Source organism: Fusarium vanettenii (genome assembly GCF_000151355.1).
Source record: "Fusarium vanettenii 77-13-4 chromosome 7 genomic scaffold NECHAsca_22_chr7_11_0, whole genome shotgun sequence".
NCBI lineage: Eukaryota > Fungi > Ascomycota > Sordariomycetes > Hypocreales > Nectriaceae > Fusarium > Fusarium vanettenii.
In genome coordinates this window covers 508,037-535,250 of record NW_003315863.1, presented here as the reverse complement: position 1 = coordinate 535,250, position 27,214 = coordinate 508,037, and the positions used below count along the sequence as shown (strand labels likewise).

Sequence of the window (27,214 nt, the reverse complement as noted above, 5' to 3'; positions counted from 1 at the left end):
ACCATGCGTGACCGTTCTCAGTTAGAGCGTCCTCGGCCTCCTTTCGATCCATTGGATCAAGCGCCATGCTAGCCGCCCCCCTTAAAATGCCTCAGCCTGCCACTTGTACGAGTTTATCTTGGGAATGCCTCTCGTTTCTCCCTTGCACGATCTTTTCGTCAGTCGCTCTTTTGTCTCAGTAGTTACTTAGTCATTCTTTTGTTGTTTGTTCAAGATGTTGGCCATGTCCAAAATGTCCAACCCTGCGCTGCGGATGTCTGTCCTTGCAGCAGCAGCGGTTACCCTTCTCGTCATTCTTTTCACCTTTTTCCAAGAGCCCTTGAAGGCCCCTCTAGACTATGCTCACCAAAAGGCACAACAATACTGCGACCAGTCCTTCAAGTACGCGCCCGTATCTGAGACTTTACATTCCAATACTAACTTTGAACTGAAGAGATCATTCCACCCCGGGTACCAATGCCGAAGAATTAGCTTCGGATGACCCTGTCCCAGCAGAGGCCCGCAACTGTGTCGATCCCTATCGTCGCCCCGGCTATCTCTACATCCCGCAAGACTCAAAGCAGTACCACGAGACGAGATACATCCCATACACCGAAGAATATCTCAACGCCGACGCCCCCGAGTACGCGCAATACCCCGCTGCCGAGGGTGAGCTCATCTTCAACGCGACCGAAGTCGAAACCGAGTTCCTCGAGTCCCCCGCCAACCCGCAGCCATGGATGCAAAAGGCTGTGGCCGAACACCGACGCCGAACCGAGGCCGCTCAACAGTCCAAGGAAGGAAATCTTACGGTTGAAGACTTTGTCAGCATGAAGAACGATGCCGAACTTGGCTGGCTCTGGGGACGTCGCGTTGTCATGTTCAGCGACTCTGTCGATCGTTACATGACACAGTTTTTCTGCGAAGAGTTTGACGGCGAGATTACTTTCCCCGTGAAAGACGAGTCTGGACGATTCTCTAAGGGCATCTGCGACGTGCCCGCCTTCAACCTCACCCTCGTATACCTCCACTCGACCGGATCCTTCACCTACAAGCCCAAGTGGTGGTGGAAGCCCAAGATCAAGTACGTTGCCTGGGAGGAGCGCTGGGAGAAGCTGTGGAAGCCCCATGAGTCTCCCATCCAGGGAGAAAAGGGCCGTCCCGATCTTATCCTCTGGCAGAACGGCCTTTGGGACCAGCGCGCTTTCTGGGAGGGTGGTTCAGCCATGCATAACCCTGAAGAGCTGCGCATCGCTGAAAAGGGAAGACAGATGGTGTGGCAGGAGGTGCGATTTGTGACGGCTCGTATCAGAAAGATTGCGCAGCGTCTAAACGACGAGTTTGGCGCAGATGCTCCTATCATGTTCAGGTCCTTGACTGTTCACCGAGAAACTGGCATGGGAGATGCCATCATGTTTGATCTCGACCGTCTCGGAAGAGCCGTCGCCGAGCAAGCAGGACACGAGGTCTTCGAATGGGGTCGTCTCATCACCCTCCTCGGAACCTTGTATAGAGACCAAATGCACCCAGGCAAGGGACCTGGAAGCTGGCTCTGGGGCAACATGCTCCTCGAGTACCTAGCGAGATCCGTTGGATCCAAGGTCGGCGGCGAGACAAGATCACCGTTCTTTGACGGATGGGATGCCTGCCACAAGGATCTGTCAGGCTGGGGAGGACGATAAATTGTCCATATCAAAGTTTCATGTTTGTTTATACCTTGAGCTCTAATTGGCCTTCCTGAGCGGTCGCATCCGCCGGACGGGCGAACTGAATTGAATGTACGACCTTTACTATGATAATGTTAGTGGACTGTTCATGATGCTTTCGTGATGGGCGTAGTTGAACTCATGTTATTCTTGTGAGACTGAATCTGGCCATGAGCCGACAGACGCATCTCCACGGATGCCCCTCCCGCTCTCGATCTTGACGCGTGGAGTGAAGCCGAGATGTAGCGGGGAGCCGAGGGAGGCCGAGGCACGGCAGGTGCCGCGAGGGCTGATGCATAGCGCGCAGAGAAAGCTGGTTAGGGGACGCTAACTTAGGTCCACAGCTTGAGTTGGTGAGCTCGAGTTTGTGAGAATCCAAGGTCAGAGGCCTCTGGGGAGGTGTTGAGGTCTGGGACTCAGAGTTGGGGCCTGGGGTGGCCATGGAACTTCTGACGCTGCTTGCCCTTATCACTACCTGGCACACTTCCAACAGGCTGATGTTGGTCAGCAAAGACTAAGGTCCAAAGATGTTGAGCAGGACTGTCGATCTTGGGCAGTCGAGGCTCTTAAACTCGGCTGAACTGTGTATGCCGTTTCTCATATCGGTTCCTCCGATACCCCGGCAAGGCCACACGAGAAAAAGCCCTACAGGGAAGATAAAATCGTACCAGTTCTCAGCCAAGCGGCACTTTGGAGTGTAAAAGCCTCTTGTAAACGGTCGCCAAAGGTCGAGACCATGCGGGCCGGGGGACGTATATGTCTCTCTAAACCCTGCATCGCGCACGGTCATTGTCAAAGCGCGGCGGCGTGTGATTGGCGATGCGGTTTCTTCAACACCACGCTATTTGTCCGGTTTGCCCCGCATTGCGATTGGCGATGGCTTCATGGGATGTAGTGCATTGCCGACACGAGCAACGCCACACAGAATTGTTTCGTCCAATTTCCACCAAAAATGAGGCCCTCTCGATGAGTATCTTCCTGAATCCTGTGCTATCGGAGGTGGACTGCATCTTGGGGAGGGAAGAGGATAACATGTGACTGCTTCGCTTAGCAAGTAAAAGATTAGAAAACACGGGAATTCAGAAAAGTATCTCCGGAGGCTGTTCACTAATTAACTAGCTGATAAGAATAGTTTGAGGCTTGCCAGCGGAGGTGAACAAAACAAGTGCCGATGTGCCGTCCCAACCAAGGTTCACAAGCGTTGAATTATGCCACGGAACACCATCTTCCGGGCTGAATTATATGCAATGCATAAATCTGGGAGATGAATATCCGCCTCGTGATTGAACATTCCAGCTTAGGGCTGCAGATTCTCCAAAGACACAGCCTACAGGGCTGCCAACCACCGTTTCTCACGAGGTCTTGGTCCTCGGGGAGGAAAAAGCCTTTGTTTCAGTGTCGGAAATGCCGCAGCCAAGAAGGATTCTGGAAGGATTGACACGTTTGGAGGCGACTTTTGAATTCAGCCTTTGACGGCAGTTGATGAGAAGCACCAGATGGATCAACAACGGGAACTGTCTGTCTCTCTGATCGAAAATCATCACAATGGACTCACACGACACTCGAGAAGCATTCCAAATCCCAGCCGAGACGACCAACTCCATCGCCGCTATCATGGTGAGGCCGCTGCACGTCGATCGGGTATTCAGATCGGCACAGTGGGCACACTTCCCCGGTGCCTAGCAACTATAAACTTTACCAACGTCAATCTCTATCAGCAACAAATAATCCCAAGAGCCAGATAATGGCCTGTGACCCTCTCCCACTCGTTCATCGTCAAACGTCAGCTTCTCTCGCCCTTCGGGCTAATCTCCCCCGTGCGAGGTTACTTCGCCCTCACTCGACAACCAAAACCGCCGAGCGGCGGATATTAGCGCTCTTGAATCTCCCGACTATCCCTCTCAAGTACCTGTTGCCGACGAGGCTTGGAGACGGTGTTTCCCCCACAATTGGGTAGGAATCGACCGGACCTGCCACTCCTTCGCTGCTCCTGTAGATCGACAAGCTCCGATGACGCGATGAGACGGGGCCCCGAGACGCCTCTTTTCCCCACAGTTGAAGTGCCGGGCGGAATGTCTGTGTTCCGAATGGCTGGACCTGAAGGCGTCAAGGAAGACCCTTGAAATGGAATCTTGATGTTGGTCCTTAGCGTGTGCTGACTCGCCTTCTCCGGCCGTGTGCTTTGACCTTTTACTCTGAGCCCGGTGTGCTAGCTAGGGCGTTTCCAATGTCCAACACGAGTATCAATCTGCCCAGTCTAGGCAGGGCCTGGACATTGCAGTCAAAAGCCACATCAGGAGACAGGGCTGGGCTAAAGGCTTAGCCGACGCGGGGCTAAAACGAGGCCCTCTCCTCCTCCCACCTCCCGTAAGCCATGACTCGTACAAGCGCGGCAGTTGATGTCTGCCCTCTGTCTGACACGTCTCTTGACATCCACCTACGTACATGATGAGGCTAGGTCCCTTGATGAGGAGTAAAGATCGCCATGAAGGACATCTCACTGGCCGAGAAAGGCAACTTGAACCTGACTAGAAGAAATTTGAAATGAACCATCACCTTGACTTGTCTTCTTAGCCGCTATTGCAGGACAACAAAGTTGATCAACCAGGGCATAAAGTGATAATCAAACAGTAGCCGTATCGGCCGATCGCCAGCTCTAGACCAGGTCCCTGGAAGATGGCGTCTCTCACCGGGCGAAACACGATAGCGTCAAGCTGAATAAAGTTTACCGCCCTTCCATCGCGCAACCCCATTAGCTGGTGCACAAGGCAGAGACACCCCTGAACGCAGGTACGTGTGCCCCTGGTTGCTGCAGAATCTCGGCAGGTTTGAAACCGTTGATCGGCTGTGGGTTCATAATTTGTGACAGTCACATATCAACATGCCGAGTCCCCACGATCCCATGCGTCTGGGTTCGCTGATCTATTCTTTTCTTTTTCTTGTTTCTTTTTCCTGATAGTCGTTCAGCCCTGTGGCTTCGAGTGTCAAGATGCAGTCGAGGCAACCTGATCTGTTGTGCGCCGAGTTTATCACTTTTCCGGCGGCCACCGCGTTTCTACTACTCCGTGTCATCAGTCGTAGGATCACCCGAGTTGGGTTTTGGTGGGATGACTGGTTTGCTATTCTCTGCTATGTATGTCATGTTTGTATTGCCGATGAAGTGCTCTTACTGACTGTGATATTAGGCAACAGCCGTGGCATGGGCCATCATGATCCCCTTGTGTACGCCATCCACCACAAGGACACAAGTTTAAAGCTAACTCAATATCAGGGGTTCAGAGAGGATTCGGCTTACACGCAACCGACGTCAAGGGCGCGTCCTTTGAAGATGCAAACGCGACAACCAAGAAATTCCTCTTTTTCATCGAACACATCTACGCCTTTACCCTCTTTTTCGCCAAGATCTCCATCTTGACATTTTACTGGCGCATGTTTCGAGTAACCAACATCAAGATTGCCATCAAAGTTCTGCTTGGCTGCTCTATTATTTGGATCCTGGCTCGGGTATGTAATTTCTGGTGGCTAAAGGAGATCAAGTCTAACTTGGTGTTACAGACATTCTTGACAACCTTTCATTGTCTTCCCGTGGAGGCCTTCTGGGACTACACAATCAAGAACAAGACATGTGCCATTGAAAGTTCCAAATTCTTCTTTGGAACCGTTCTGGCCCACGTCATCATCGACGTCGCTATCTTGGTCTTGCCTATTGTGCAGATTCAGAAGCTCCAGTTGCCTGGGATGCAGAAGTTGGGCATTATCCTCATGTTCATGTTTGGCATTCTGTAAGCGCTTCTATTCTTTCAAGTTGCGTATGCTAATGAGTCCAGGGTCTGTATCGCTGGTCTGGTCATTGTCGGCGTCTCTACAACCTTTGACAACACATCGCCTGACATGACTTGGAACTTGGCCCCGATTATCATCTGGGCCACGGTCGAAGTCAACTTGGTCACAATTTCCAGTAAGTTTCATTCATTATACCTTGAGAATACCTTCTGATGGCGTCTAGCCTGCCTCCCTACGATCCGACCAGCCTGCATCTACATCTTTACCTGCACCAACCCAACCTCATCTCTCGGTTCCGCCTCCAACAGCTACGGACAATCCTACGGTCGCAGCCAAGCCAAGAAGTCGATCCGACTCTCAACCCTCCCCAAGGACGAATCAAGCTCCACGCACCAGCTTGCTGGAGACGAAGAAGGCGGAAGTGGATCCATCTCATCCGACTTTGAGAGTCATGCCCTCGACAGACACCACGGCAACATTGCCACCGTCACCGTGCCTAATAATAATCGCACCTCGGGGGATCATCATAACTCTGGCTCATTTGGAGGAGGAATCATGGTCAAGAACGAGACGGTGGTTCGCGTGTCGACGGCGAAACCACGTTGATCAAGGTTGCGATGAGGTTAATGTAGGATTAGTTATGGATACCCCGTTACATAGTTAGGAGTCAGAATCGATAGCCGGCCACGAAATAATTATCTATATACCACTGCTCATCATGCTTGAAATGCTGTTCTCGGGTGCGTACCAATGTTCAGACACCATGGTTTTTAACTCATCGATAAGTGGTCCCGTGGGACACTACAAGCACTCGAAACTTCAAAATTTGGCTCAATGGCGATATTCAGCTCCAACATAGCCCGTAAGATAGGTAGGCAATGGCCGTGAATAGGGGCAGCTTAGAAAGTGAGGGGGTTTCTCAATGTGGTTAGACAACGTGGCCTCCACCCTCCCATCCTTGTATACAGGTTGCACTGCAACCGAACAATAACCGGGCGAATGGTTTAGTGGTATAATACTCCCTTAGCATAATTCGTCTGAATAATCTGGGAGTGGTCCAGGGTTCGATTCCCTGTTCGTCCATCAGCGGTGGTTTGAATCCACCAAAAGTCTATTTTTTTGCACTTATTTTTTGTGACTGTCTATTTCCTATTTTCCATGTTGTTGTTAAGTTTCATGCCGTCTGCCAGCTCCTGTTTATTTTGATCGCTTTGTCCATATCTCCTCTTGTTGGCTTGCGGAGGTCGGCTGCGACAACTATCTCTTTCTACCTGTGCACTATTGTTCTGCTGTCCCTTATCTCGCACATTGAGCCTGCATTGCGAATAGCCGCCAGCAAGAGATACGAACAATCTGGCTGACCTGGCGAACCACTCCAGCCTTTGTACATTTTCTCCTAGCCGGCTCCGGGTCAGTCTTGGCAACCCGATTTCATCCTATCAAACACCCCCTTTCAAGCTGGATGACGGCCGCGGGGATGTTGGCCTGTCAACGTGGCTGGCTTTCCGCGTGCCAATGTCATTGTGGCTGATCAGCGGCTGGCTGAGTTGTGTACAGCCTGCTTAACGCCTTGTTTTACTCGTAAACCCCTCCTTTGTGCATGATCTGTTGGCTGCCTCCATCGTAAGAGTATTGTAGCCTAATGTACGGCATGTCTGCTTAAGAGATGGCTGTTTGCTCTTCCGTGATTGATGCAGTCATTCCTCTTGGACCGAACTTTCGTCCGCCGCTACTTTCCTTCCATTTTGTTTGGCCCGTACTCCGAGTCTACCAGCGTTAACGTGTCTTGGACTGACCTCGCTCCAAAATACCATGTCAACATCAGTCACCTCGTTTCTTGGGTAATAGTCAGAATACCACCTTATCTCCCACTGACCGGCATTTCCAATACCGACGCCTAGTAGTAGCTCGAGATTCTTCTGCGCACTCGCCCCTCCTGAAGTGCGCTAGCCAATCTCCAGGGCAGCGAGACCTCGTTAGCAGGGCCCCCTCATCAAAAGTCACCGAATTTGCGCATCCCATCTTTTCTTCATACCGTTCGATTGTAAAGCGCAGGAGCAGTCTCCACCAATTGCATCCAAAGTCCCTCAAGGCTAAGGGAGCCCTCAGGGGTAAGTCCAGCTTCCGCTCACATCGCGCCACCAGACCCTCTTGTGCAGCCTATTGATGAGCAACCTTAACAGGAGGCAGCAGTCCTCATGCAAGCAACACCGTTCGGTACACCCCCTCAGGGGAATGACACGGACCAAGAATCAGATCTGCAAGAGTTCAAGGAGATACGTCCCGAGGATATCACAGTAGCTATATTCTGTGCTCTCTCCTACGAATCTGTTGCAGTCAAGTACAGCCTTGATGAGGGATTCGAATGCCGCCCAAGGACCGTGGGCCCAAGAAAATACGTCTATTCTTTCGGCCGCATTGGGGATCATAAGATTGTCATAGCTCGGCCTAACCAAATGGGGACTGTCAAAGCCGCGCAATGCGCTGCGACAGTCAGTCAGCAATTTCCAAACGTCAGGTTCGCCTTGATGATCGGCATCGGAGCCGGCATTCCCAACTTTCCCAAACGCGACATCCGCCTTGGCGATATCGCCATCAGCATCCCTCGAGATAATCATTCTGGTGTGCTTCAGTATGACTTTGGCAAGTACGAGGCAGATGGAAAGTTCGTTCTGAAAGGGTCGCTCGACAAGCCTCCTCCTCTGCTGATCAGCGCAGATGGGTCCTTGGAAGAGGACGAAATGATGAACAAGAGTCGACTTAGGAGGATATTGAAAAACATCACCAAGCAGCCTAGGTATGCTCGACCAAACACAGACGATGTTCTCTTTGACCCAACGTTTCACCATGTCAACAAAGGGGAAGATTGCAGTGGATGTGAGGCATCTGGCGAAAAGAAGGTCACACCCCGCGCCGAACGTGAAGAAAGACCCGGGCAACCTGTGGTTCATCGGGGCCTCATACTCTCAGGCAGTGGTGTTGTCAAAAATCCAGGCGACCGGGATCGTTTGCGCCGGGACTGTGACGACGCAATTTGTTTCGAAATGGAAGCGGCTGGCATCATGGATGAACTCCCTTGCCTCGTGGTCCGAGGAATATGCGACTACGCCGATACCCATAAGCAAGACGGCTGGCACTACTATGCCGCAGCCGTCGCCGCAGCCTATGGAAAGGCTGTTCTTCTCAAGGTCGATGGTCAAGATGTGGAAGAGACAAGGAGTATGAGAGAAACGATGGAGAATCGTAAGTGCGAGAAGCATGATAGACCCCAAGCACACTACCTACTAACAGTAAGTTATAGTCAAGGATAAGATGAGCGAAATAAGTGATGACGTCCGTGGCTTGAAGCGGAAGGCAAACGATGCTCAAGGAGGTACGCAAGATAAGATTCATAATGTACCTATTATTTATGAAAGGGGGTCTCCATAATGAGGAGGAGATTCTCACACCCCTTAGAGTTTATTACTTGTCCCTTGCTTTGCTTTTTCTTTGCTCTATCTCTCCTCGGCAACAAAACTACAAAATCATGATCTCCTGCTTCACTTCCTAACAAGACACAGTTCTAGCAGACATTCGAGGGCAAGCATCAGCAACAAAGCATGGAGAAATCCTTGACTGGCTCGCCGGAATCGACTATGGTCCCCAGCAGAGCTATTACCTCAAGAGAAGACAACCAGGAACCGGCCAATGGCTTCTAAACTCGGCAGAGTTCAAGACATGGGTAGAGACCAAGAAACAGACGCTCTTCTGCCCAGGCATTCCCGGGGCGGGGAAGACGATCCTCACATCTATTGTGGTGGAGGAGCTCACTGCTTACTTTGAAACTGATCAGAACGTCGGTGTTGCATACGTCTATTGCGACTTCCAGCGGCAAGACGAGCAAAATGCCGAATTATTCCTCGCGAGTCTGCTAAAGCAGCTGGCCCAAGGACTATTGTCTCTACCAGCCAGCGTGAGGTCCCTCTACGACAAACATAAGAGCAAGCGGACGCGGCCGTCGTTCGACGAAATCTCAAGAGCTCTTCAATCGGTGGCTACACTATATTCGAGAGCCTTTATCATCATCGACGCACTTGATGAATGCCAAGTGTCTGATCGTTGTCGAGAAAGATTGCTATTAGAACTCTTCGACTTCCAGGATAAGACTGGAGTCAATCTTTTTGCAACTTCACGACCCATGCAAGAGATTGAAGAGGAGTTTAAAACAAGGAGTATAAGATTGAAGATCAGTGCTAGGAATGAAGATGTGGGGAAATATCTTGACAGCCATGTGTTGTCGCTGCCGTTACTTCACGAGAGAAATGGGGATGTTGAAAAGGGAACCAAGGAGAAATTCAAGGATGAAATTAAAACTAGCATCATCGATTCTGTCAACGGAGTGTAAGTTTCTTCTCATGCCGCAGATCGCGGTGATGTTATTAACCATTTGTATAGGTTCCTCCTTGCGCGACTTCACCTAGAATCCCTCAAACACAAGACGACGCTATCCGACCTGTCTGACGCCTTGAAGAAGCTCCCAAAAGGAGAGGCTGCGTTGGCCGAGGCATATGGCGAAACTATCAAGAGGATCAGGAGCCAGAGTAAGGACTTTCGGCTTCTTGCTGAAAGGGTCCTTTCACTGCTCACTTGCTCAGAGAGATTACTCACAAAGCTGGAGCTCCAAGACGCTCTTGCCGTAAGGGCCGGCACTACAACACTTGACAGAGACAAACGGCCGTCCATTGGAATCATAGTTGATGTATGCGCGGGGCTAGTGACATTCGATGAAGACAGCGGTGTTCTCCGCTTGGCTCATGATACGACACGAACCTACTTGGAGACCCATATGTTTTGCATCAAACCCCAGCAGGATCCTGCAACTCTGCAGGACCCCATGATTTTCGACACCCAGAAGAACCATGATGCGATGGCCGAAGCTCAAAACACTGCTACAATCATATGCGTTACCTACCTCTCATTGGATGATTTTGAGAGCGGTTTCTGCCCATCGGATGATGAGTTTCAGGAACGACTGCGACTGAATCCGCTCTACGTCTACGCCGCAAAGGCCTGGGGTCACCATGCGAGGAAGTCTTTGACTTCACGCCAGGAAGTATTGGACTTCCTAGAGTGCCAGGCTAAGGTAGAAGCATCGAGCCAGGCATTGATGGCTGGGAAATCAATGTTTAGCCAGGATGTTCCAAAGCGAATGACGGGACTTCACTTGGCAGCATATTTTGGGGTTTGTGGGGCCGTAAATCTCCTCCTGCGACGACTGCATAGTGTGAATCTCAAAGATAGTTACGGCCGAACGCCGTTATCATATGCCGCCCAGGAGGGGAACGAAGCCGTTATCAAGATACTGATCGGCGAGAATGGAGTCTGTCCTGACTTGGAGGACGCTACAGGACGGACGCCACTGTCATGGGCGGCAGAAAAAGGACACGAGGCGGTAGTGAACCTGCTGCTGGCCACGAACGAGATCGATGAGGACTCCAAGGATAGGTACGGACAGACGCCGTTGTCTTGGGCGGCTGAGAAAGGGCGCGAGACCGTCGTCAAACTGCTACTCGCCAGGGATGGAGTCAACCCTGACTCGAAGGATTCTAGGGGGCGGACACCGTTGTCATGGGCCGCAGAGAAAGGTCACGAGGCTGTGGTCAGCCTACTCCTGACCACGAACGGGGTCGATCCAGATTCTGAGGATAAGAGGGCACAGACGCCACTATGGTGGGCAGTCAGTGAAAGACATCAGGCGATAGTCAAACTGCTACTCGCAAAGGACAAAGTCAATCCGAATTCCAAAGAAATACACGGACAGACGCCATTGTTGTTGGCGGCAGAAAATGGGGACGATGCGGCAGCCAGGCTGCTACTTAACAGAGGCGCCGACCCGAATTTCAAGAGAGGGGGGCGGGCGCCGTTGTGCCTCGCGGCTGAGAAGGGACACGAGACCCTCGTCCGGTTGCTGCTACAGACAGAGAAGATTGATCCAGACCCGAAGTCCACGGGGCCACATGATCGTGGTCAGACGCCACTATCCCTTGCGGCAATGAACGGCCACGAGGCCATTGTCCGGTTACTATTGCAGACAGGCAAGGTTGATCGAGACTCAAAGGCTACAGGATGGTACAATGCTGGGCGGACGCCGCTCTCATATGCCGCTGAAAATGGACACCAAACCGTTGTTGAGCTGCTCTTAAAGACAGGCAAGGTTGAGGTAGACTCGAAGTGCACAGGCCGGAGCGGTGGCTATCTGACACCGCTCTGCTATGCTAATGAGAACAAGCACGAAGCTATTATTCACTTGCTTTTATGGGCGGGTGCTGGCCGGAGATGGGTAAAAGACCAGGAGTTTGGAATGGATATAGTATCAGACGTAGATTAATATGTATATGTATAAGTATTATTAAAACAATACACTTGCTGTTATCAAGCTTGAGTTCATGGTGGCCTTGTTCTTCGTTGGCATCACCGCCACGAGCCGCAAAATCTACATTGACAGATCCAAAGACTGGCGCATCTGGCGTGGTGATGATGGCAAGCGAAGTGGCTTGACATGTGCAAAAGCCTTGTTGCTAGTTCTCTTCAGTTTCCAGGGCTGGGAAACGCGACATTTGTTAGTCCCTTGATGCTCCTCTCGCTTGATGCCCTATCACTGACATGCTCTGCCCCTAGGCCACCGGCGAAATTCCTGCCAATAGACACCATATCTTGCGCCAAGGCTTCATTGCTGACGTTTGCACTGTTGGCTGTTTATATCTCCTCATCGTAGCTGCCTTTGTAAGTGCTATCTTTTACCCTGAGCCTGGCGTGCACTGATATGGGAAGCTTCACTCCATTACCTGGAATGACCTCACGAAAGGGAGCACAAATATCAACTACCCTCCTATGGTATGCCAAGTCGCACGGAACCTTTATGATGGCCCAACGCTAACATGCACCTCCAGCTGACCGGCGACAATGTGGGCGCTAGACGGACATGGGCTATAATAGCTGCCATTTCTTCCTTTGGAAGCCTCAATGCCATCATGTTCAACTTTTGCAGAGGTTATTCAAGATCCCAGCATTGGTCCTCTTCCATAATGCTGACATGGTTGCTAGTTAAACAGGCCATCGGCTAGGCTGAGATCCTCCCGTGGTCTCGATACTTGAAAAAGGATGGCATCATTCAACGGGACCCTTCTGGGCCCGCTGAGGACGCATTCCCTTATAAATCATCATAGGGCGGACTGATTGTCCATTGGATAATGAGTGTCGTCGTCATCTCGGCGACGGCTGGATCTCATGGTGTAATGGAGGCGGTGTTTATTCCAGGCTATATCCAGACATATATCCAGTGTTTCTTTCTAGGCTTGTTGACAATGTCTTATTTCTCTTGGCTATGCCGATAACTGATGCCTGCTAGGTGTACTCGCTTTGGGCTTCTTCAACCTCAAGTCTCGCGAGAGAGCGCTCTGGCCAAAGAACTGGCCAAACAGTGCCACTACAAGGCGGAAAAGCAGGGGCTTCATCGCTCAAGCCTTGATACTTCCTACTATTCTCTTGTATGCCGGTCTCAACCTCGCCATCCTTGTCATCAACGCCATCCCTCCGCACTTGGCGGGTGATGGCGAAGATAGTGATTTCGCCGGTTACATATTTCCTGTGTTGCTAGGTGGATTGCTATTTGTCAGCACGGCCTACTATTTACTCTTCTTTGGGGCTGCTCCTCGCAGTTACGAGCTGATACAGAACGACCCGGACCGATTGAACCCCAACCCGCCCGAGTCTGTAAGGCAAGATGGCATTATAAACGCCCAAAGCGGATGGAATCTCATGAGATGGGCTAATGTTCAGTGTGAAATTAAAAAAGACTATACTTACGACAGGGAGCTGGAGCGGGTCTATAGGTTTGGACGACGATGGAGGGCCATCTATTCTGTCCCTGGCGACCCTACCTATCAGGAAAGTGCATCACTGGATGCAAGTGTGAAAACGTAACGGCTAACTGCCCCTGTAGTATCCAGCTGGTCAAGATCATCCACCCACTCCCCCCAAAAGTGTAACGTTCCCAATGTTTTTGTATTGGCTCTTCGGTGGTACACGCCTCAACCCGAAATGGAATCTCTATGATATCACGAGTACATGGTGGAAAGGAGTCAAGAAGAGATTCCACGATATGACCGGGAAGTTGAAGGCGAGGACATCCGAAGGCGAGGACAGGCCAGAGAGTCGGGAGTGATGACGCAGACATGGAGTACCCACGAGCAGATCTAGCCTTGCTGGGCGAGAACAATGCCAGAGCATGTATTCTAGTAGATCAAGACTTAGGATAATGTATAAAAGATTGTAAGAAAGGGATATATTTATAAGCACATTCTAGAAAACATCAAATCCAGAGTTAAAGCCATGTGTCTGACATCTGCCGCGTCTTGACTCCAAAACCTTAATGTCTCAATAGCAGCCCGTATGGCAGACCCCCATCTCACAGGAAGCTTGATCCTGCGCTCAGGTTGTCTCGCAGCTGCCAACACAAGACAAGCATAAGCAAGGATGCGACGGGTGATGAACCAGGAACCACCGTGCCGCAACGTGTGTTGATACTCGTGGATCTTCTGTACGCATACATGAACTGCCTTCTCTGCAAGCTCAACACATTCTGGAGGCGCTGTCTGGTCGGAAGGTAAGTGTAGAACGTGGTAGAGAATAGGACGGAGTAAAAGTTCGTTCCATTCGAGGAAGCGGCTGCGGAGACCAAAGGCGAATTCGTTATCGGGGACTTGATCATCGTCGAATTGGACGATAGTAGGCAGATGGAAACGCCTTTGCCGAGTCAGCATATCTTCTAACCCCTGCTCCTAGTTGCTTACCATATTGATCTCTGTTTCTCCAGCTCATGGTATTGGTGGACGAGCTGGGAAGGGTTGCTTAACCAAAACTCTTCTCCACCTTCAGCGAGATGTTGAAGCGTATCATCAATGGTTCTCCTCAGGGAGATCTCGGCCAAGTAATAACACCAGCCTCTCTCTTCAAATTGCGAGTCGTAGTTAGTTGGTGACAAACCCTTTGTGTCGATATCGGCAGCTAAGGTAGCAAACGTGAGTGGTGGCTCTGGAAGAGGATCGGGATATGACAAGTCTCCCAAGCCACTAGGTGGTAGGTCTATCTCGAGTAGAAACTCTCTGGAATCAATATCAGAGATAACCCGTTTAGAACCCATTTCTTGACAAACCTTTCAGCTCTGAAGCAAGACCAAAAAACTCTCTGCTCGATGTGGAGATCGTTTGACCCAGAGGATTCGGAACTTGCCCATGGCCTTGTGCCAGTTTTCAGCAGGCGGACCTGAAGCCTAGCGGTAGCTTGTTGAAGATAGAACCATGCCTGAAGGTGCCGAAAATATGTCTTCTCGTAGATGAATGCTAGAAAAAGACACTGTATGTCTAACAAGCTATCACCCAAAAAGCCGAGTCTCGTCTTAGCTGCGAGAAAGTGCGCTTCTGCGTTGGTTTTGTTCTCAAAGAACGGAGCTGTATCTGGCGTATCTGGGGCTCTCAGTAGCATATCTGCGTGGGTTTCTGGTGGCTTCTTCCATGGTTGGGTGGTGACTCCTAGAGCAGATGCCAACAGCTGTACTAGTTCAGTACATATTAAAGAAATATGCGGGGTGGCCGACGTACCACAAGACAAGAAGCCGAATCCCATCGCAGGCCATCCTCGTCGGCGATCTTTGCGAATCTCATGAGCTGCTTGCTATCCAGGATTGGGTTTCGAGGATGGAAGAGAGTGAGAAACCTTTGATACAGCCGTGTGAGCCCCCCATCTTGAAGCGAGCCTGTTAACCCAGCGCTATGTCGATTGCCCCCATCTCCTCCATAGTACCCATCGCTCTGTTCAGGTACAAGGAGGAAGGAGTCAATTTGGGCATCCTTCTCTGGCACGATGTCGTGCAAAACTGGCCATTTGAGTATACCTTCGCACCTAAAGGCCATGAAAGAAGACGAATTGGGTCTTGAAAATCTAGCACGGTCTGTCGATTGTTGGTATCTAGGGACCTCGATTGGAGGAGACTGAACAACCTCCGGCGATATGTCCTGATAATTCGATGTCGTCTGCGGCGAGGTTGTCGAACTTGCACCAGATGCGACTGGCGAGACTACCTGTAACCGCCCAATCATGTCTTTGATCTCGTCAAGTCTTGCAAGGATCTTTTGATCCGAACCCTCACCCTCGGCATCATTCCCAACAGAGGAAAGAGGTGGAGGCGAATCATTCTCGCCATAAACGCATCTCGCACGTTGACGAAGACAGTAGCCGCAACTAGGCCTGGCATTATCGCACTTGACCTTTCAAAGACGGCAGAATTGACAGGCTGCAGGCACTCGCTTCCTATGGGTGTAGTCGGTCGTTCTCCGGGACCGCTTTTTGGCCCGTGGCCCGTCTTGGGAACCGGCCGGGGCGGAGCTGGCGTCATCAAGGATCAGGGCCAGATCCGACGGGATGCGGGTTGCCTGTTGGCCGTGATTGGGTAGAATCGGAGCATTCGGCGATAACGAAGGGTCTGGAGCCATTGGCGAGTTCTTAAGGCGCTGTGCTGTGTTCCTTGTTAGAGGCGGATGAATGGCGGAGAGACAAGAGGGAAAAACAGGGCAGCCAACGGATGGATAATGTTAGCCGCTCACAAAGAGGGGTTAGCTTCTATGGCAACAAGCTAGTCGAAGCACTTCCGGAACATGGACTCGGCAGCTAAGCGATGAAATTGCTTCAAAGAACATGATCTGGATCACAGCTTGACACATCGAGACGCACCCGCCTATGCAGACAGAGAGGCACTTTTAAGCAATAGATGAGTCGGTTGAACTAGCTTGGATTTAGGTCCAGAGTCGCAATTTCTGTCAAAACGCATCTCTTTCAGATGAAGGACATGCTGGCGCATAAAATAAGCCTTACCGCCGTCCCGTACCAAAACCTCGCTACAGAGATGTCAATTGAAACCTCCTTCGCGGAGCTTTCTCTTTTGACCATGAGACTATGTCGATTATGTCCCTAATGGGCGAGACCGAAGCCGGCGTGGGCACGGTACATCGAGTCAACGTCATTTTGATAGAAGATATAAATAGCGACGAGCTATGCTTATATCCGCTGCTGGGAGCAGTGCCAGATTGAGAATAGCGCGTCCTAATAGGCTTCTAAATAGAAACAGATATCGACATTCAATTTGACAGAAATTGCGACTCTGGACCTTAGTCCGAGACGAAATAACCCCCAAATAATGGCATCACTACCTCCCTCGGCCAGGATCTGCCCCACGAGCTAAACTCGGGCATGGGACCATGCTAAACTGCTTCTTCTGCAACCTTGAACTCCTTGTGGTCAACCATTGCCTCCCCAACTTTAGATTCCTCCCTCACATCAACATGAGCTTTCTTAAACTTTCGAATAGGTACCTTTTTGTTAAACAGTGTGTCAATCTCCTCCAAACTCTTGCCATAACACTCAGACACACAGAAAAATGCAAATCCCGCTAACACAGCTGCCAAGCTGCCAAAGATGAACCCAACGCGAGGCCCAAGCGCGGCGTAAGGCGGGTTCAGAAGATAAGGAAGACCAAATGTCATGGCGGCTTGCGTAGAGACGGCAAGGAGTGAACCGGTCGCGTATGTGAGGTCTCGGACTTCGACAGAGGGCAGCTCGGCGGTGATGGTGTGCGACAACTGGCCCCATGAGGCACAATATCCGGTACCAAAAATCATCATCATGGCAATGATGGCACCCTTGACCGTGACACTTGGGTTTGAGATCATTCCCAGACCGCCCATGATCAGAAGCGCTGAAGCCTGCACAGACGAGCCGCCCAGCAAAAGAGGGCGTCGACCAATCATGTCGACTAGGAAGAGCGTCATGATGGAAACGATGAGAGTCACAACCGAGTTGACAACCGTGAGAACAAATGGGTTGACGGTGCCGATGGACTTGTAGAAGAGTGTTCCGTACATGCCCGCAAAGGCATTGCCCGTGCCGTGAAGGAAGAAGTTGGTGGCGAGGACAATCCCCGTGCGCTTGATGTGCTTACGACTCCAAATTTGAAGCCATCGCTTGGCAAAGTTTGCTTCAGTTGGCTTGTAATGGTGAGACTCGCAAGCAGCTTGGATCGAGGCTAGCTCTTCTTGGATCTGCTCTTCCGAGAACTTGCCTTCGCGAAAGAGCCTCAGTGCATTCAGTGCTTCCTCGTGTCTCTCGCGCAGGACTAGCCAGCGTGGGGACTCTGGCATCCAAAAGGTGCATGTCAAAACAATTGCGGGGATGCAATAGAAAAGACCAATAGGCAGGAGATAGCTGGTCTTGCTTGGAATTCCGCTTGTTCCGTAGCAGACTAGAGACATGATGAGAATGCCAGTCGTCAAGGCGGTATTATACGAGGCAACCATGGCTCCTCGTGCTTGTAGCGGCGTGATCTCGGCCTGGCACAGCGGGATGACAGCAAGCTCCATGCCGATGTATAGGTAGTTTAGAGCTCTTCCTGCAAGCATTTGGTCGCTGGTACGGGCCGTGAGGAGAACGGTGGTGCAGATGATGGTCCAGACACACATGACTCTAACGGTAAAGAGTCGACCGAAGCGGTCGGTAAGTCGATTTCCAATAATCACACCTAGCATCATGTGTTAGAAGATGTCCACATCTGGCAAGTGATAGTTGTGACTTGCCGCAAGCAAAACCAACAATGGAGAAGCCGTTGAAGAAAGAGAGCCACTGCGCTTCGAGAATGACGCTACCATCTGGTTGTTTCGTGCCAAACTGGTGGGCAAAGTGCTGCATGGCTTGAATATTGGTGAATGCACTTCCCTCAAAGCCAAAGTTGAACTGAGATAGAGCAAGGATTGCGGCAGTAAAGAAGAGTCTTCCGTTGAATAAGCCCTTGAAAGGCAGTGCCAATTTTGAAGTACCCATGATGGTGGAGTTGCCTAGGATGAGGCGGGGTGGTTGGTGTTGAGGAACTGATGTAGAATGAGAACAACAGTTGTTTGCTGAAATGATGGCCAGTGTCGAACGAAGCTGGATTTCGACAATGGCAACTTTAGGTGGTTCAAGTCATGATATTTAAACTCGAGCAAAACTCGAACTCGACCCAGGTCAAACAGATCTAATCCCCTTTCAGTAGAGGCTTTGGGGATAGACTTTGTGGGGTTGGAAGAGCATGTTCTCCAGGTACGCCCACGATTGAACAAAATTAGTGACAGGTAACAGGGAATGGACTGACTTCAAGGTATCACTAGCTCGCTCATCATCTTGGAGCGTCTTGCCTCATCGCCACCTTAAAGCTGGGGAGCCACGAGACCTTCCTCCCATGTTGAGTGCGGATCGTTGTATTTCCCCACAGTGAGATGATTGGCTGTTGCTTTGACTTTCATTAACTCCGTCCTTCCGCTCCGTCCTCCCGCACTGCCTGATCTCAACTTATGTACCAGTCTAATGATCGTGTTGCAGATTATGGGCGGCCCGAGCACGATGGCCAATATCATCGAAAAGTACTACGACAACAGCACAGAAAACCTCGGTAACAAAGATTCGTTCATCTGGTATGGCCCCCGCTGGGCAAACGCTGGAACTGCCCCTGCTCGAGGCGTCAAAGGTACGACGTTCGAAGGGGGAATTAGATGTCCCTGCATTATCCGTTATCCTCCCCTGCAGCCACAACCAGGCAGCATCAGCAATTCGTTTGCCACAGTGATGGACATCCTCCCTACAGTCCTCGAACTAGCAGGGCTTCAACATCCCGGAAAGACATACCGTGGCCGGGAGGTCGCTCTCCCTCGTGGCAAGTCCTGGGTACCGCATCTCGCCTCGAAAAGGGCAGATGATGTATCCATACATGGAGAGGACACACACATTCACGGCTGGGAACTCTTTGGTCATAGAGCAATTCGCCAAGGAAACTGGAAGGCTGTATAGGATCCAAAGTTGGAGAGTGGGAGGTGGCAGTTGTTCAATCTGGAAAAAGACCCAAGTGAGCAGAGTGATGTGGCTGGTGCAAATTCGGAGGTTTTGGACAAGTTAGTCTTGTTCTGGGATCAGTATGTGGCCGAGACGGGCATGATTCCATCACCGGCCTTTTAAACCGCTAGAAGGGTGGTGTCGAGTATGTGACCTCAGCTACGGACCCCAGACTGAATAAGCATCTCGTCTGCCATTCAGACTCAGAATAGAATTGCATCTTGCATCAATTTCCAAAAATATTCATGTTCGTTTGAAGTTCATAATGTTTTCTATTCACACCAAGTGGCTACAAGAGCCTGTGACCTGTGCCAAGCCCTGCACAATCAGTCTGTTGACACCAAATCTTGTTCCGACACGAGGCCGCCAAGAATTGCCTCCGCTTCAATCTACGGTTGGCTATAAGTAGAACAACATTATCAGACCGTTTATAACTTCCGCTTAGTCATGCCACTATCACGACAACGGGGCAGAATACGACCAAGCAAAGTTCAAGATGTTGTCCAATTTAAGTGATGCACTTACAAAGAATTCACACTCACCTCTATTTCAGTCCCTTAATAAGCATCTATCCATCTAAAAACAAGACGAACCACGTACTCTTTATACGAACAACCCATCTTATCAGCCTCTTGATTTTCAGGGGAAATGGTTCCACCCAACACGCGTCAACTCCACTATCTTCTCCAGTTGAATGACGCAACCATCCACGTACTCTCGCCGATTTGCCGATGATAAGGTCCCATATTATTCGGATCGACGCGAGGGAGAAGCTGAGGGAGGATGAAAAAGTTTACTTTCAGCTTGGATCCGTTTTGTCTCCCACTTTCCGACTCATTTTTCTCTCTTTAATCTCGTCGTGGAAGTGGTTTCCTTAATACACTCTTTTGTTAATTTCGAAAAACCCTCTTCAGCACAATTATTACTTTCCAGAATTCTTTTAGTGACTGCTCGTTCATTAAAAATGCATTTTGGGCGATCTACAGTTGCACTCGCAGCGGGCCTAATCGCCTCAGCCACTGCTCAGACTTATAGCGATTGCAATCCTATGGAAAAGAGTATGTTCTCAATTGGAACTCTTGCAGCACTTCAACTAACTGTGTGTAGGCTCTTGTTCTGCGGACGAAGCCCTCTCCTCCTCATCCTACTCTGTCGACTTCACCAAGGGCGCCGACGATGACGCCTGGGAATCCATTGGCTCTGGAGATGTCGACTACACCTCGAAAGGTGCCGAGTTTACCATCAACGAAAAGGGCGATGCTCCTACCATTCAGACCAACTGGTACATTTTCTTTGGTCGTCTCGAGGTCCATTTGAAGGCGGCTTCTGGCACTGGCATTGTTTCATCTGCTGTTCTCCTATCTGATGTTCTTGATGAAGTGTAAGTTTTCCTCTGAAACACTTTTATGCTTGTATTAACACTGGGGAAAGTGACTGGGAATGGCTTGGTGGCAGCTCCGAAGAAGTCCAAACCAACTACTACGGCAAAGGCAACAGCACCTCCGACACCCGCAGCGAAACCCTCGCAGCCGCCGGCTCCCAAACCGCATCCCACAACTACACCATCTACTGGACGAAAGAAACCTGCGTCTGGTACGTCGACGGCACGGCAGTCCGAACCCTCAACTACGCCGACGCCCTCGGCGGCGAAAACTATCCCCAGACACCCATGCGCATTAAGCTCGGTATCTGGGCTGGAGGCGATTCTGATAATGCTGAGGGAACTATTACTTGGGCTGGTGGAGAGACGGATTATAGTGATGCGCCTTTCACCATGATTGTTGAGAGCGTCAAGATTGAAAACTTTAACCCGGCTGAGAGTTACACCTATGGAGATCAGACGGGAGATTATGGCAGTATTGAGTTGGATGAGACGGACAAGTCTGAGACCAAGTCAAAGACTTCTACCAAGACGACGACTTCAACTGGCTCATCGACCGAAACTTCAACTGGAACAACCTCTTCGACTGAGACTACTGGTTTCCAGAACAAACAGCAAGTCGGCTCAACAGCTTCCTCCGATGTCTCCTCAGCAGCCACCCCAACAGCGAGTGTCACCACGGTCGAAGGATTCGCCGCAATCAACCGACCAGACATTTGGATTCTTCTAGGAGCGCTGGCAGCTATGTATATCTAGTCCACACAAACACCTCCAAGCGAGATGTCCCCACGAGGCCTCACCTCTTGTTAAGCTTATTCATCTCCTTGGCATGCTTGTACACCAACTGCTTAGCCTCCTTGTCTTCAAGATAAATCGTGAATCCATCGTTGTGGTTCTTCCCGTATGAGAAACCACCGTAGCCGAATTGCCAGTACATTCCTGGCATCTTCTTTTCAACTTGAATCTTTTGCCACTTTCCGATAACTTCTAATCTTGTCTCTGGTCGTGTAGTATTGAGATACTCTTTGCGGGCTTCAGGTGTCAACCAACCGTATTCTTCGTGGACGACTGGCTTGCCAACTTTGGCGGCGGATTTCGCGTGGTCGATGATCCATTGGTTAGACCAGCTGACAGTCTTGGACCACCAGTCAGGATAACTGTGAAACACGCCAAAGTCAATGTTAGGAAGAGCAATTTCGTGATCGAAATCACCGCCATCGCTGCCGTTATAAGCCCAATCATCTGACTCGCGGTTAAAGCCACCTTCACCGCCCCAAGTGACAAGATGATATGGGTCAAGACTCTTGATGTAGGCACTCATCTCTTCGACCCAAGCGGAAAGAAGCTTGGGTGTGCAGTTGTCGCTTCGTGGAAGGTTGCGAACTCCATCAGCGCCACAGCGAGGTTCATTGCCCAATTCCCAGGCCATGATTGCGGGTGAGTTCTTGTACCGGTTCACCATGGTCTTGACGTAGCGCTTGTAAGCGTTCTTGATCTTAGGCAGTCGGTAGAACTACACACATATTAGTGTTGTCTCACGAAAAGGACAGAAGTACTCACATCGTCATGATACTTTCCACCAAGGTTAACAGTGTAAACATCCATACCCCCATAATCAGCCCAATTATTCGTCAACGCAACAATAAGCTTGACCCCAGCCTTGGACGCAGCATTGATCACTCTGTCAAACCGCTCAACATTGATCGTGGACTTGCCATTCTCCCAAGTCTGAAAGTAGACGCTTGTATCACCTGCGCCCTCTCCTCCGTACTTAGGGAGACCGTTTGGATCAGTCGTGGCATTTCTGTCGTTGAAGCCCCAGGTACGCATAACGTTCAGGCCGGCCTTTTTAGCTGCCGTAAGGCCGCGCAACGCATCCTTTTCGTCCTACAGCTTATTAGAATAATTCATCAATTAGGGTTGGTGACTTACATCCTGGAAGGGGAGGTAGTAAGCGTTACTCCCAGCAAAATAAAAATCCTTGCCATTGAGCTGAAACTTGTCACCCTTGACAGTAACAAAGTCCTTCTTAGGACCCTTCGGACGAGCCTCAGCGCCCAAAAGGCCCGAAGCAAGAACAAACAAGGCAATGTTGAGTTTCATTTCTGCGACTGTACAGATCCAGCGACCTGCTTCCTACATCAAACAAACTTCCCTGAGGCATTTATACCCCATCTTGTTCAATAGCAAGGATTGGAGTATCGTCCCTAGTTCCGTGTCTAGCTCGGGGTGCATTTCCCTGATCGACATGGAGATGCACGTTCCGACTACTAATTGGGATTTGCCGGTTTCTGCTTAATTAGAGTTGCATCGGGAGTTCGGGCCGCCAGGGGGAGGGGTATATATCAGCCGACGATGCTTAAATGACGGAACCTGTTCATCCATGGCTTTATTGGGTCGATCCGTCATGATATTTCGTCAGTTGAATAACGGCGGAAAAACTAGATGTAGAAGCTATCGGCCTTGTGATCTGTTTTTGAGCTTTACCCCATTTCTTGGCGCTGCATTATTGAGTTTACGTTTATCCGGACTCTGGGAAATATCTCCACCCGGTACGTTTTGGTCGAGAAGATGGACATGGCTCGTGACGACATTGGTGGAGAGATATTCATAGGTAAAACGGCCTTGTCTGAGTGTCTTGGCAGTTTTAAATAAAGGCCTGTAGATGTTATATATCTCACCGATCAGGCTCATAGTGGAACTGATCAACCAGGTTCATTCTATCGGTTCATTCTATCGGTTCATTCTATCCCACAACATGGCTACCAAAGTGTTCCTCGCCGCTTCGGCTCTCTTCCTAACTAGCCCTGCCTTGGCTGCCTCACCCAAATACCTGATCACCTTGTCCGTCTCCAAGAGCCATGTTTCTCCAATAAACTGACCATTCCAGCGGCGACTCGTATTCCCAAACCGGCTTTGACATCAACGGCGAAAAGCCATCATCCTCAAATCCCCTAGGAAACCCTCCCTTCCCAGGATGGACAGCAGCAGGCGGCGTCAACTGGGTCGGCAGCATGGCAGCTGAAGTTAACAGCTCACTCGTCCTGGCATACAACTTTGCGTACGGCGGAGCAACTGTTGATGCCGACATTGTCACGCCTTACTTGCCGACGGTCCAAAGCATGGAGGATCAGGTAGATACATTCGTCAACAACTTGGCTAAGCAACCAGACTATGCCCCTTGGAAGGCTTCGAATACGCTCGCTGGTGTTTGGATGGGAGTCAACGACGTAGGAAACAGCCATTGGGCACCAAACGTGACTGATATTATGGAAGCTTCAGTGACGAGATACTTTGAGCTGCTTCAAGTGCTCTACGACTCTGGACTGCGCAGATTCGTCCTGTTGAGCGTTCCACGTAAGTCATCGACTTGAAATACCAGCTACTCATCTAACACCCTGATAAGCAACCAACTTGACCCCAACCATGTTTAACCAAGGAGAGGAAAACACTTCTCGCCTCATCACTGCCATCGGGCTATTTAACGACCACATAACTTCCAAGCTCCGCGCTTTCAAGAAGGCCAACCGTCAAGCGAAAATCACCCTTGTTGACACATCACGCGCTTTCAACGCGGCAGTCAAAAACCCTACAGCCTACGGTGCTCCTGATGCGCTTTGCATTAACCCAGACGGAGTTTCTTGTGTAAGTCACAGCTATCACACACATTAAGCGAGAGAATGCTAACGATGAACTAGCTTTGGATGGATGGTTACCACCCCGGTGTCGCCATTGAGAGGCTTGTAGCCAAGGATGTGGTCAAGGATCTCAAAGCGGATGGGTACAAGTGGTAAGGGTGAGACGCCAAGGTGCTTAGCAATGAGTGTCAGTTGACGAGACAACAAACCACATTCCGTTGACATTGACGAGAACAAGGCATTTCTTGAGAGGTTGGTAGATACCTCTGGAACATGTTCATTACTGCATACTAGTCCGTTCCATTCACTCCGTTTCCCTCTATGTGGAATACAAAATGTCATGTAGATGATCGTGCCGTATCCCGGTCCGTATTCTAGATCGAGGTCGGTCAGTGGTGCCATAGCGTAGCTCCCCTTCGGGCCACATACTTTATAGCGTAGTTGGTGAAAATAAGTCAGACTTTGCTGACAATGACGTTTCTCTCAAACCTGCTTGAGAGGCTTCGATGGGCTGTCCGATCGCACGGAGGAAGTCGAAGGTATGTCATCAGCGGGGAATCGAGGAGGTGTCAAGTCCTCTGACGAACGCATAGGCACCCTGTCAAGGCGAGCTGTGGCAGCGAGGGCATCCAGCTCAGTTAGAGTGTCGACCTGAGTCTGAGACTTCATGAACGATGCTCGGTCATCAGCCATAAAGGGGAATCGGGAATCTGGGTTCTTCTGCCAGAAGACAATGGCGCTCGAGATGATGGTCATGAGCAGCAAGATCAACGAGAAAGCAGCATTGAACAAGACCAGGATAACACCAGTGACAGAGGGGCCCATAGCCGGCATTCCAAAAACGTTGGTGAGGATGACAAGACAAATGGCGTTGAGGAAGTTGAGGACGTAGATGGCAATGTTCAGCGAGTTGGTGCTTTTGTCCATGTAGGGCAGCATAACCGTGCTCGTGATCATAGGAGCCGCCTCAATAACGACGAGAGCGATGGCCTGCAGGTCGCCGTTGTGCTGGCCGAGGGCGATGAAGAAGCCCTTGACCAAGATGTAGGCAATGAGAGGGACGATAAAGTAGTAGCCCGAGGCACGGAATTGGATATAGAGGAATCCCCACTTGTTCAAAACACTCGAGTCAGCAAAGAGGCTGTAGGTCGGGTTCTTGAACGCAGCGAGACGGATGATAGTGAAGGCAGCCGTGACGAGGATAAGAAGCATGCCAAAGAAATAGAACACGGCGAGGAGGACAAGGGCAGCAGAATCAGCCTGAGTAAACTCCCAGACAGAAAGGATGGTAATTCCAGGGAAGCCCATGTAAATAAGACGAAGAAGGACGCCCTTGAGGATGGTTCGCCATTCGCTTCGGAACTCGAGGAAGCGATCACGCTTGACCCAGGCCTGCTTGACACACAAGTCAAGTGCAAACTTGCAGAGGACGACAATGACGGTGGCAAAGATGAGAGTCAAAATGAAGAAGACGAGGCTGGTCAGGAAGAGATTGGTCGTCTCAATCTTGGAGCGGAAAGCAACGCGCTGTATGCCATACACAATGTAGGATCCGCTAGCGAGTTCAATGTTGCCCCTCTTCACAAGGCCGTCAATACCGCGAGCCGCGTGGTGCATGACGCTTCGGGGCACGACAGCGTCAAGAGAACGCTTTGCAACCTGAACAGAGGCCGATCCGAGGAAGTGAAAGATGCTGGCGGGGGCACCTCCAGTAGCTCGCTGATACCAAGTAAAGATGTCTTGCATCCAACTCATCTTGATGATGCCCATGGTCCACTGGAAGTTCTGCGTCCAGGCCTCCACGATCGGAGGCATATGGATACCGGTCAAGCCAACAATGGCCTGCGCCTGGAAGTAGCTAAACAGAGAGAGCGTGTTGGCAGCCAAGTGCGCGGCCGCATTGCCATAGCCAAGGAGGGAGGTGACGGCTGATGAAACAAGTCCAAGTCCAATGATGATGGCAGTAACCCACTTGACCGAGATCTGCTCAACTGTCTTGCCCGTGGAGAAGTCAGCCTCTACACAAGCAACACTCTCGCCAGTATCAGTCAAGTTGATAAAGGCGCGAATGGTAGCATCCAGGTCAGGGATGCCATAGGCAATTCCTGGGATCTGGTCCAGGGTGTCGCCAAGATCAAAATTGAACTTGGAATCGATGTTTCCGGGCGTCATGGGGCACATCTGCGACAGCTCGAGTTCGCCGTTGCAAGGGTCGAACTTTTCGTGGAAGAATCGGTAACCATAAACATCGAGGGCAACATCAAAGATGACATATCCTTCTACTGAGGCGGAGGCGGAGAGGTCGACGGTGACCATAGAGTTGTTGGGCGTAATGGTGACTTTGAAGAGACTCGCGGAAAAGAGTGATTCGCGCTGACAGCTGTTCAGTGAATTGGAGGTCAAGATCCTCTCAGCCGTCACAGAGGTAACAGCCGAGAGGAGCAAGGCGAGCAATGTCAAGAATGGTCTCATCTTAGGCGGCTTTTTGTCTCGAAGGAAGGGAGTTGCTCGATAGTCGGTCGTAAGCGAATGTCGGGAGCAGGATCGTGGTTGGGTCGGCGTTGTTTGCTCGAGTTGGTGATGCTCGCTCTAAGCGCGCGCTGCAGCAACGGGGTTCATCAGCTCGAATCGATGATCGGATACGACGGAACGAGCGTGGGCGTGTCGAACCTTGGGCCTATCGATGAAGCGCAAGGCGAAAACGACAAAAAGAGTCTTGGGCCATCCAACGTTCGATTGATGGTGATAAGATCGAGAGCGAGGGGAATGTAAAGTCA

General features: G+C 50.6%; 9 protein-coding genes across 9 annotated transcripts; 5 read left to right on the top strand and 4 right to left on the bottom strand.

Annotated features, from left to right (window-relative positions):
• Positions 1-214: 214 nt before the first annotated feature.
• Positions 215-1,661, top strand: NECHADRAFT_45859 (uncharacterized protein; the record flags this gene model as incomplete). The annotated part of the gene is made up of 2 exons (XM_003044513.1): positions 215-372; positions 434-1,661. The coding sequence occupies 2 exons, from the start codon at positions 215-217 to the stop codon at positions 1,659-1,661; spliced, it is 1,386 nt and encodes a 461-aa protein (XP_003044559.1).
• A 3,013-nt stretch (positions 1,662-4,674) lies between these two features.
• On the top strand, positions 4,675-6,074 carry NECHADRAFT_45902 (uncharacterized protein; the record flags this gene model as incomplete). Its single annotated transcript, XM_003044512.1, has 6 exons — positions 4,675-4,818; positions 4,871-4,907; positions 4,957-5,189; positions 5,400-5,467; positions 5,513-5,643; positions 5,692-6,074. 6 exons carry the CDS (start codon positions 4,675-4,677, stop codon positions 6,072-6,074), a joined length of 996 nt encoding a protein of 331 aa, XP_003044558.1.
• Positions 6,075-7,924: 1,850 nt separating this feature from the next.
• Positions 7,925-10,815, top strand: NECHADRAFT_11175 (uncharacterized protein; the record flags this gene model as incomplete). The annotated part of the gene is made up of 3 exons (XM_003044511.1): positions 7,925-8,711; positions 9,023-9,373; positions 9,872-10,815. Coding segments are annotated over 3 exons (2,082 nt in total), but the record flags the coding sequence as incomplete, so codon positions are not given.
• Positions 10,816-13,808: 2,993 nt separating this feature from the next.
• On the bottom strand, positions 13,809-15,997 carry NECHADRAFT_83158 (uncharacterized protein; the record flags this gene model as incomplete). The annotated part of the gene is made up of 6 exons (XM_003044396.1): positions 13,809-13,874; positions 13,919-14,252; positions 14,300-14,611; positions 14,662-15,056; positions 15,107-15,772; positions 15,809-15,997. The coding sequence occupies 6 exons, from the start codon at positions 15,995-15,997 to the stop codon at positions 13,809-13,811; spliced, it is 1,962 nt and encodes a 653-aa protein (XP_003044442.1).
• Positions 15,998-16,762: 765 nt separating this feature from the next.
• On the bottom strand, positions 16,763-18,374 carry NECHADRAFT_45721 (uncharacterized protein; the record flags this gene model as incomplete). The annotated part of the gene is made up of 3 exons (XM_003044395.1): positions 16,763-17,689; positions 17,801-18,075; positions 18,143-18,374. 3 exons carry the CDS (start codon positions 18,372-18,374, stop codon positions 16,763-16,765), a joined length of 1,434 nt encoding a protein of 477 aa, XP_003044441.1.
• A 2,041-nt stretch (positions 18,375-20,415) lies between these two features.
• NECHADRAFT_7448 (uncharacterized protein) lies at positions 20,416-21,363 on the top strand (the record flags this gene model as incomplete). Its single annotated transcript, XM_003044510.1, has 3 exons — positions 20,416-20,476; positions 20,526-20,799; positions 20,850-21,363. Coding segments are annotated over 3 exons (849 nt in total), but the record flags the coding sequence as incomplete, so codon positions are not given.
• Positions 21,364-21,595: 232 nt separating this feature from the next.
• On the bottom strand, positions 21,596-22,902 carry NECHADRAFT_106281 (uncharacterized protein; the record flags this gene model as incomplete). Its single annotated transcript, XM_003044394.1, has 3 exons — positions 21,596-22,312; positions 22,360-22,686; positions 22,732-22,902. 3 exons carry the CDS (start codon positions 22,900-22,902, stop codon positions 21,596-21,598), a joined length of 1,215 nt encoding a protein of 404 aa, XP_003044440.1.
• A 782-nt stretch (positions 22,903-23,684) lies between these two features.
• Positions 23,685-24,593, top strand: NECHADRAFT_45774 (uncharacterized protein; the record flags this gene model as incomplete). Its single annotated transcript, XM_003044509.1, has 3 exons — positions 23,685-24,156; positions 24,206-24,444; positions 24,498-24,593. Coding segments are annotated over 3 exons (807 nt in total), but the record flags the coding sequence as incomplete, so codon positions are not given.
• Positions 24,594-24,699: 106 nt separating this feature from the next.
• NECHADRAFT_62494 (uncharacterized protein) lies at positions 24,700-27,048 on the bottom strand. The gene is made up of 2 exons (XM_003044393.1): positions 24,867-27,048; positions 24,700-24,811 (listed from the first exon to the last, which is right to left on the bottom strand). Exon 1 carries the CDS (start codon positions 26,907-26,909, stop codon positions 24,921-24,923), a length of 1,989 nt encoding a protein of 662 aa, XP_003044439.1. The 5' UTR covers positions 26,910-27,048; the 3' UTR covers positions 24,700-24,811; positions 24,867-24,920.
• Positions 27,049-27,214: the final 166 nt, after the last annotated feature.

Coding starts and splice junctions, on each gene's coding strand:
- NECHADRAFT_62494 (XM_003044393.1), bottom strand. CDS start 26,909: ATGAGACCATTCTTGACATTGCTCGCCTTGCTCCTCTCGGCTGTTACC.